The sequence below is a fragment of the Homalodisca vitripennis genome, chromosome 3, assembly GCF_021130785.1.
Source record: "Homalodisca vitripennis isolate AUS2020 chromosome 3, UT_GWSS_2.1, whole genome shotgun sequence".
Classification (NCBI taxonomy): Eukaryota; Metazoa; Arthropoda; class Insecta; order Hemiptera; family Cicadellidae; genus Homalodisca; species Homalodisca vitripennis.
This window is the reverse complement of record NC_060209.1, coordinates 107,517,101-107,527,395: the sequence shown is the minus strand read 5'-3', so window position 1 is coordinate 107,527,395 and position 10,295 is coordinate 107,517,101. Positions and strand designations below refer to the sequence as shown.

Sequence of the window (10,295 nt, the reverse complement as noted above, 5' to 3'; positions counted from 1 at the left end):
TCAGATTTATAATTTGAAAATACAAATTCATTATATATATATATGCACATAAATTATATTATATATATACATACATTTCATATATATATATATATATATATATATATATATATATATATATATATATATATACTAGCTATAGTCAGAGCAAAAATTTAAATACAAATAAGAATACATGGAAAACATATGGTTCATAGCAAGTTTATTTTAAAATAAAAGAAATCTTTTTACACAGCCCTTTGAAAATAGGAAACTTCTAATTACTATAGAAAATATGAAAATATTTACACCTGATTTCCTAAAAAGTATTATTGAATAAATAAGGCCCTAAGTAATTAGAAGACTTACTACTAAGCAATACTTTTCGGCATTTCTTAGTTTGGATTTATATTTAGTACTGTAGTTACAGCTCTGATTCCTTAAGAAAAAATCTTTTAATGCCCTGTATATGTACAAGGGTCGGAGTGGATGAATTCTTTAGGATTTCAAAAGAGGAAATAATGGTTCATACCTAGGCTTTTTGGCTATAAGTCGCATACCTCTTCTGAGTTGTGACAAGAGTTTTCTAATGTGAATAATACGTTCCCCTCCAGCCTATAATACCACATTACAACCTACTATGCACTAATGACAAATATACAGTTCTCAATACATTACTGTTACACACATTTCTTAAAAAAAGAACAGACGAATATAACTAGTTAGTAATGTTTTTTAATTTGTGTAAATGTTGCTTTTAGGTTAAGCCATTATCGAAGAAAATCCCTAAATACTTTACAGAAGTTTTCTGTTCAATTTCTTCACATTGTGATAAACATACAATTTTACTACAAACATAATAAATGTATTTATAAAAGATTTTATTTCTAAAATGCCTCTACGAAAATTAAAATTTTCTTTTTATCGGTACTTAATAATATGTAATTTTTAGAGAATCATCATTGTAAAGCCTCTAGAGCAATATTTATTATTCTCTCAATTTGTGCTAAGGAGCCCTAAACAATAAGAGAGTGCAGTGTAATCTGTAAAGGATGTCAGTTACCATAAAGCTGAGCATTACATAAATCATTAATGTAAATTAATAAAAGGTTGGTCCTAACATAAATCCTCCAGTTAAGCCATACTTTATATCTGCCGACTGACTCAGCACACCATTGATTCTTACACACTGGTTTCTACCTGTCAAATAGCTGCTAAACCACTTAGCAACTACTCCTCTAATTCCACAGTTCTAAAGCTTTTGCAAAAGAATCTAATGGTTTACCGTATCGAATGCCTTTGTTATTTCCAAAAAAGCTCACTTTATTCCCATAATTTATTCTACTATACACCTTATTCATAAACTCTAAAGCGAAATTTCTGTATTTAAGCCTGTTCTAAAAAGAAATTGATTAAATTAATTGAAATTCAGTGGTCTTCGATACTTATAATTCTTAATAAAATATTTTATGAGCTTTAAAGCTTTAAAAATATAAACTTGTGTGCCTTTGTTGGTTTTTGTGAAAATAACAAATAAATTGAGGAATAAGCTATTTCATACTACTAGCTTATTCAAAATATATACACTATCGAACTATAGCTAAATCTATTCCAAAAATTTACAAGAAATGTAACCACCTGTCTGAGGAATCATGTTTCTCTGTTACCCCCGTTTAATAAACGCTTCGAGCGGCAAGTGCTAATAAAACCCACAGGATAAAGTGTATTATTGTTCAGGTACTCCCTTTCAACAAATCAACGTAAACACAGCATATATATATATATATATATATATATATATATATATATATATATATATATATATATATATAATATAATTTCAATAAACATTGAATCGAAAAAAGTTCTTGCTCCGCCGGGAGTCGAACCCGGATCTCTCACTTGCCGGGTGAAAGTGCTACCATTACACCACAGAGCGCTTACTTTTTCCGATTCAATTATTTTTTATTTGGCCATATCTGTCACATATGCGTTTAAATAAGCAAACTATTATATGATCAAAGACCAAATACCTGTCAAACGACTTTTATTTACATTAAATTGTATAAATGGCAATTGCCTTATTTAATTTCAATAAACATTGAATCGGAAAAAGTTCTTGCACCGCCGGGATATATATATATATATATATATATCCCGGCGGTGCAAGAACTTTCTTATTATCTATATATATATATATATATATATATATATATATATATATATTTATTATATATATATATATATATATATAAATATATTTATTATCTAAATATATATATATATTTAGATAATAAATTTAGAACCAAATTATTCATTCTGAGTTTGATTACTGATTAACGGCCGCTATTCCCTTATTTGGATTTTTTTAAACTCGAATTCCTTGAACTAGCAATGTCTGCATATTACAGGAGAAAAAAGCAGTAGCATAGTAATAAAAATATATATTTTGCATATTACGTATACTCCCTAAGTAAAGTCGAATTTATTATTTGCAACATGTAGTAATCACAAAATAAATTATACGTAAATTTATGTTCTAGGAATGTTATGTGAATTCTTGAAACTCAGCACAAACGAAAACTAATCAAGTGGCTATTTTAGTACGATGGCAAAATTTCGCTTTTTCAAATATTTGATAAAGTAAAATGTGTTGCAAGCTTCTAACAGTAATTTAAATGTAATAAATATTTCGTAATGTTTTTCTTCAAAATGCACTTTTACAATTTTTAGCTGATGCCACTAGAAACTTAAAACGGTTTGTCATTATATTATGTGGTAATTTTTTCATCAAATGTAGGTGATTGAAGAATTCACACAGTAATATAAATGATAGAAAACAAAATATGTACAAATTTCTTACTATCCCAGGAATGTATTTCATAAACAACAATAGCACTACTTTTGTAATGTTGAGTAAAGATTCTAAATAACTTAAAGTGACACACATTACGTAACTGTCGTAATAGCCTAAAAAGTTATTGATAAATACAGAATTATCACATGCAGTTTTTATGGAAATCATATAAATCGTTATTTTTTAACCAGTGACTATACTGATCCATGTAGAAACTGGGACGATGTCAGCAACAATGACGGGGTCTGACTTGGCACTGCAGGGGTTTCTCATGGTGCCATCCGCAAACTGTCCGTAGAACACACCATTGTATACAAATGGGTCGCCAAAATCTTCCTGCATGGACAGAATTTAGAGTGGTTATAGAAGGTAAAGATATTGTAATGTATTGAACATGATGAAACTTAGTGAGCACTTGAAATAACATTATAGGTTGAGCGTTATTCGAGGGGCTAAGAATTCTGTCTATGTCTTTGTGTCTTTACATCTACATATAAGAAATCTCGAGAATGAGGTGAATCTATAGACATGACATAATACATCAAGCTATAGCCAACTTTGGGTATTCGGATGGTATACTCCTGGAATTTGGCTAAGCGCTAGCAAACATTTATATGTCGTATGAATAACCATGATGATATGAAAACATTGCAGGTATTTTTTTAATCTGAGTAGAATCGCATAAGATTTCAACATATGGCATTTTTAATTATAGAGGTAAAAGAAAAAATGTGATGTTAATTAACAAGAACTGATTTCAGCGCACTCTTGCGTTGTAGTATTTAATGTAAAAAACTTTCCAAATTGATGTTAAAATTCAAATGCTAGCAAAAAATGATAAACGAAATTTTAAAAGTAATCCTATCAATAGCGTGGCGTAATGTGCTGATGGTCGCGTACCGATTTTAGAAACTTTTTCATACTAAAAAGCAGGTTTGAAAGGTATAAACAAAGTTTAAAATTTTAATAATTCAAATACGACATATTTAAAGTTGTAAGTAACATTATCTTGTATACCATAAAATGACTTAGGTAATTCAAAATTAATACAACTGTTATTTTCCGAAGTATCACTTTAAATAAAATGCAATGTTACAATTTTGATATGACGTTTAAAAATCTATGAATATAAGTAAGGGTATAAAAATCTTTAAGGATTTTCGGTCTAAAAAGATCTCAGACCAGTTTGAAGTCTTGCCAAAACAGACGACAAACTAGTTTAACATTTACAGTTACAACTTCATTTGTTAATTGAATTTAATAAACTTCTTTTCTTTATATATTACTGTGATCACCTCATTATAGTTAGCGGGTCAAAGTAACAAAGGAATACACTTTCTAACTTATACGTATATAACCGAAAAATATCCTTCATAGAAAAAAACCGCCTAGTCTTCTAATTTAGATCCTTTCGAAAATAACCAGTAGACCAAAAATAGCTGATATTGATGGCTGTTTTAGTGTTCATTGATAAGACCAATAGACGTTATATTTAAGAAATATTAAATTTCGGAACCTCATTTACACTTTTATTTTAAATCCTATACGTGTGATATTTTAAAATCCGATACAAACAAATAGACAAAGACGTATGATAATCATCCCACAACGAGTTGTATGCAAGGTAAGGGGAGAGATAAAATAATGAAACAATATTTTTCTGCCTCTTCACAGAACACTACAGAACAAGAACTTATTAATCTTGATATATTACATTGATACAAGCAACTCACCAAACAAAGCGTTGTCTTTCCCTTGTTGTAGGCACAGGCCATCCTAGGTGTCCATTTAATTGGGTTAGAGAGCTTTGCACACTGACACAGAAACCCACTTCATTATTCCTTGTCGTAGTACCCTCCCAGATGCATTAGATGCGTTCCATGCCTGTAAGAAATGAACGTGAGAAAAATTAACACATAGCGTTATCATTAATTATGTAAATTTGTAGGTTAATGCAAGTTTAATATTTTTCCAATTACTAGAATAGTTTATTGTATATAATTTTGTAAATAGTATTGCATTGCTAGCTTCTGGAGTACTTGGAAGAGTAGTATGAATTCACTATGGGACAACTGTGGATTAAAATTACAAATTGGAAAAATGTTTTATTGATTTTTTTGGTTTTAAATTGACGCATTTAAACCATGATTGCTCTGTGGGTATTATTTAAATTCTGCTACTTAACCTAACTTAAGCGAACGTGATTTTCTCAAAATTAGCCTCTTTGAACATTGTATCACGCCATGTTTGCTAAACCACAAAATTAGTTTTGTGATGAGAAATTGATATAACGACATATATCATTTATAAATAAGGTATTTTGTTCAATAGTATTTGCGAACAAGCAAACATTAGGTTCAAGTTTGTTGATAAGAGTATAAAACATGTTTCTAGAGTATTTTAAAGGCCAGTGGAACAGATTCAAGAATTCAAAAAGAAAAACAGTTAATTAACAACATACTTTAGTTAAAATCTCTTCATCGTCATTATGTGTATATTGATAGTATCTCAGATGTAACGGCCTTCCTGAAATACTCTGTTTAACCCTTTAGTGACTGATTTAAAAAATCTGCAATACTAAAAACACCTAAACAAATGGTAAACATGTTTGTTGTAATTTAATATAAACATGGTTGTTACTGATTCTTCAATGTATAAATTTTATATAGATTGTTTTGTATGCACTGGTTGGTTGTATCTAAAACTCCATTTGGTATATATGTAAATGTATAACTTACGTCTTTTCCCCAACCAGCGACCACCATGTTAGTGTTGACCTTGGGTGCCTCAATAGGTAGCTTGACGGGTCTGATCTTGTGAGACCACTTGAAGGTGCCGTTGAGCTGAATACAGACGTAGTTGTAGTCTTCAGATAGGGCGTAACTGGGATAGAAGAACAAAGTCTTGCCACCAAGAGTCACGCCCGACTTACCGTCATTACTTCCGGCCACCACTGTTATGTCTGAGGGTTTAAAACTGAAATCATACAATAAATATTATTATTTAAGACGAATTCAAGCTTATTTACTATTATCCTGAATTATGATGTAAAAGAAATTGTGATCAATGAGCAATTGAGTATTGTAATATAATTCCAATAAATTATTTCACTTATACTTATTGTAATATATCAAAATATACAAATTAAGTTTTGATATTAGTATGTTGATTAATTTCATATTAAGTTTCATTACATTGAAAAAGTTCCACCATCCTCACTCAAAAGCACAAAATTTTAAAATACAGCCTGTACATTAATAAGATGCGTATCGTTGTAATCCCCACCGTGTGTAATATTTACAATTATTAACGAATTTTCATTTTAATTGTATTGAGAGAAAATAATCCTCTATACTCATACAAAGTTTATACAATATATCTGGCGAATAAGTGAATTAACAAAGATTTAGTTGGCAAGACCCAGGCTTGTATGATATGTATTGTTTTACAGTTAGATTTTATATGTATTAGGAATTTTAGCAAGAAGTTTTTAAAGATTATAATAGTATATTGAATGCCAGTATTACAACATATATATGCTACAAATTAAATATCATATGTGTAAACAAATATTTAGTTTTCTTATAGATTTAAGCTAGTGAAGCGGTGCTTAGTTATTTAGAAATAGATTATTCTGTAATGAACTTACCCGAAAACACAAGCGGCTAATGTCACAACCCATTTATTGTTGATGATTGTTCCCGCGCATCGAAAATTCCCTTTCAACCAAATGGCAACCTGTACATTATAAACCGATAAACACAAAATGCATTGTAACAGCTTGAATATCACTCACACGCACACACATCCGCCCTTGCAAGTAGATCAAAGTAAAAAAAACAAAGAAAAAATTATGTGTGTACATGTTTTAATTTTGGGGATCCTAAAACGCCTTATGAGATAAAAACTTATTATCAAGCAAACAAGCAGGTCCCAAACCAAGGATTAGGAACACAACCAAAAAATAATTGTAATAAATAAATACTAAAAATATCAAGATTTCAATCAAATCTATATAGTATTTTTGTAAATTTTTACATATAATTAAACATTAATATAAACGATGGAGAAGAGAATCACCTTAGAGTCAACCCATCTAGTTGTCTTGATTTTAAAACTAATTATTGTGCGATATAAACATCTCTTAAACTGGTCAGATTAGTATTTTGGTTGATATTTTGCTCTAAATGGTATATTCTTTTTAGGACGAAGTAATTTTATTTTGATTGTTTAAAATCACATATGCAGATAATGGTCTCTCTGCACCATGATACATAGGAACAATATATAACCGTTGATTGGTCTTTCTTACTCTCAATGGAGTGATGGTTTATGCAATATAATCTTTGGGACATAATTTATACGTTAGTTGATAAATGAAGATTTTTATGGTTCAATCAATGTTACCTTTGAAGGGATATTCTTTTTCAATAGCACTACTTTTAAAATATTTATAATTTATTAGCACGTTACAAATGCCGAACCTTATATATACATATTTACACACACAATATCATTTTGAACGGGCCAGAGTAAAAAATTATATTTTATATATTTTATTAAGTTATGAACTCCACATTATATATTTTAATATTATAGCAATGAGTACTAAGCAGATAAGATACAGATTTGTGATTATATAATATCGCATAATGTTTTAATATCACAATACTTTTAAGTTATATTTGTTGGTTACGAAACAATACATTGTAGGATATGATTCATTAAACATCATGATGTATTTTTACTTATTATTGATCTCAATTATTCTTCCAAATCTCAAACATAATTTTCATAATATTGCGTTAATACAAAAAACCGTTTTTGTAACATATAAAAGATATATTCGTTTTGGCATGAGATCAAGCAGGAATTAAATATACACGCACATATATCAACACTGGTATAGCTGCAATAATGACCATTTCAACACGAGTAGTTGAGCAATTTAGATTTATTGTTGCATTTTTTTTCTTTATTATCTTAGTGTTTCGTAATTACTTCATGTGTTTTAATATATATTTGTACAAAATATTGTGGATCTGCCTAGTAATTTACTCTTAAATCAAGTACAATAGAGTAGATATATCACATATTGCAGCAAATGTTAATGACTATACCAAGTCACTAGGGATTAAAGAAATATTTATGATTGTAGATGACACTCCATATGAAAAAGATCAAGCTTACCAGATAGGGATGTTTCTCGATGGTGGTGTTTTTACCATCATAGATGCTGAGGCCGCTGCCCAAGGAAGAGGACCTGACTTTCGACTGCCAAATGCTCTCGTGAGCCACTGCTTGGGCAATGACTGAAACTAAATACAGATATTAATTTATAAAACACATGAAGCAACATTTATTTGCCAATACGTACTTATTATTCAGACCAAATAAATTGTGTACCGAATATGAATCCAACAAATTTTGTGATAAAAATGTATTGCGAAAAAGATACAAGAAAGCATCGTAATTCAGAGTAGTAAAATTAATAGAAAAAATCTATATATCTCAAAATGTTTTAGTCTCATTAATTTGAATTCGTTTTGAGAAATTTTGTTATTATTTCATGATTTGCTACGTGGACATTTTTATTAAACTATTTACAGTTGAGAATAAAAAATATATTATAAATAAATAGCTTACGATTGCGATCACAGGATTGTAGATTGTGTTTAAGTAATAATAGTATTTAGATATAGGTATCCATATCAAAGTAAATTATATATATTGAAGTTTACAATATTATAAAACCGAAATGCCAAGTTGCCAGCATCGTAGAAATTTTAATTCAGGAAAATAAAATCGACGAAAATATTAAACGTGTCAATATTTCAATCCATATGGAGGCGAGGAGATATTTTAAGTTTCCTAATATCCCATAAAAACTTTATATTTTGTTTTACCATGTTAACTGCAACTGATAAAATATTTGATACATTGATACTTTACACACAAAAATGTAGACACAAAAATACTGATTTTGATAATCTTACTGCAATATAAATATTTCTAATTTAACTAAAAATAAATTTATGCATATATTTTGCCCCTCTGTATTTAGTCGTGTACGTTTTCATTTGATTACACATAAAGTTTTAGTTATGGCCATTTATTAGAAACTTTTTAAATATATTTTTAACTTAAAATAAACATAATTAAATTTTATATGTTTTAAATCTATAGGTGTAGACGTACACTCATACGATTTGTTTTACTTTAAGTGCACAGCGTATAATAATATTGAGTAATTTTTTCTGTTAAACATCTTAATATTTTACTTTTTTATGTTAACAATTAATATTTCTCATCGTTCAATTCAGATTTATTTAGTACCATAATGGCAATAACTCATATTACAATTATTCTTTGAGTGAGACGTAACTTAAATCAATTAAGATTGAATATATACAGTCTAACATAATTAAGTGTTTTATTTAATTTCTTAGTGATGTGCATAGTTTGCCATAGTATATTTTCATATTTAATAATATCAAGCTATAAGAATAAAACACATTTTATAATTATTGAATTTGATAAAGCTAATTTAAATGATTTTGTCTATAACTTAAAAAACTGATATGCCACCTGACTGACACCGTTGATATTAAGTGAGAATGGGCAATCTCGTAAACGATAAATCTTAACTTACCGAAAGCTACGACGAGAACAGCTTGAATGTTCATTTCTGCAATGATCTGTATAACTACTGTATATGGTAGTTAGCTTGTTTTTACAGCTTAATATACTCTAACTTTAAGAACCGCAAGATATCGAAACATCAATCGTGTGTCTAAATTCAAGTGTGGCATCCCCACTTAATCTTTAGGTGCATTTATTTCTTGTAACCAATTGAATAGATAAAGGTTCTGAAAATAAAACAAAAGATATTCTAACAAAACTATGTAATTGTTCTTCCCTCGCTTAGGTACACTTAGCTTCTTTTCACCATCATCGTTACCCTTGTTTACCTTCGTTCTTATATCCAAGACCATTCATAAATCCACATAATTGATCGTTACGCGTAGCTTTCGAGGGAAGCTAGTTATTATAGAATGAAGAACACAGTTTATAAACAATAGCTTGAAAATAAATTTGTGTTGCTAACGTTTCAAAAGATAGATTAAGAACATAAATCAATGTTCATTTCCTGTTCATACACTATATATTTGGTTTTATTATCTAATTGTAAACACTTAAAATATTTTAATTTTTATTATTAAAAAAATTATTAATGTAATATTGAATCTGTAATGTATATATTCAAAAATAACAAAACCTAATAAACATTTATCTCTCGTTTATAACATTTGTGTTTTTTACGTAAAAGTCATCGAAAAGAATCCCACAAGTGTTTGTAGTAGTAAGTTTCGATTTACATAATATCCCTAGGATTTTAATTATAGGTTTTTAATTACTTAAAACTTTTGTTCGACATAATAGTTATAGATAAGAAACA

At 28.8% G+C, this 10,295-nt stretch overlaps 1 protein-coding gene across 1 annotated transcript; it reads right to left on the bottom strand.

Moving 5' to 3' along the window:
- Nucleotides 1-2,408: 2,408 nt before the first annotated feature.
- LOC124358710 (trypsin-7-like) lies at nt 2,409-9,589 on the bottom strand. Its single transcript, XM_046811007.1, has 6 exons — nt 9,489-9,589; nt 8,027-8,154; nt 6,486-6,574; nt 5,575-5,812; nt 4,570-4,720; nt 2,409-3,172 (listed from the first exon to the last, which is right to left on the bottom strand). Exons 1-5 carry the CDS (start codon nt 9,520-9,522, stop codon nt 4,634-4,636), a joined length of 576 nt encoding a protein of 191 aa, XP_046666963.1. The 5' UTR covers nt 9,523-9,589; the 3' UTR covers nt 2,409-3,172; nt 4,570-4,633.
- Between the last annotated feature and the right edge of the window lie 706 nt (nt 9,590-10,295).

Excerpts from the sequence above, each read along its gene's own strand:
- LOC124358710 (XM_046811007.1), bottom strand. The coding sequence starts at position 9,522 with ATGAACATTCAAGCTGTTCTCGTCGTAGCTTTCG. Across the intron at positions 8,155-9,488 it reads TGTTCTCGTCGTAGCTTTCG|TTTCAGTCATTGCCCAAGCA; the intron begins GTAAGTTAAGAT and ends ATCTGTATTTAG. Across the intron at positions 4,721-5,574 it reads TCGCTGGTTGGGGAAAAGAC|GCATGGAACGCATCTAATGC; the intron begins GTAAGTTATACA and ends CATTTCTTACAG.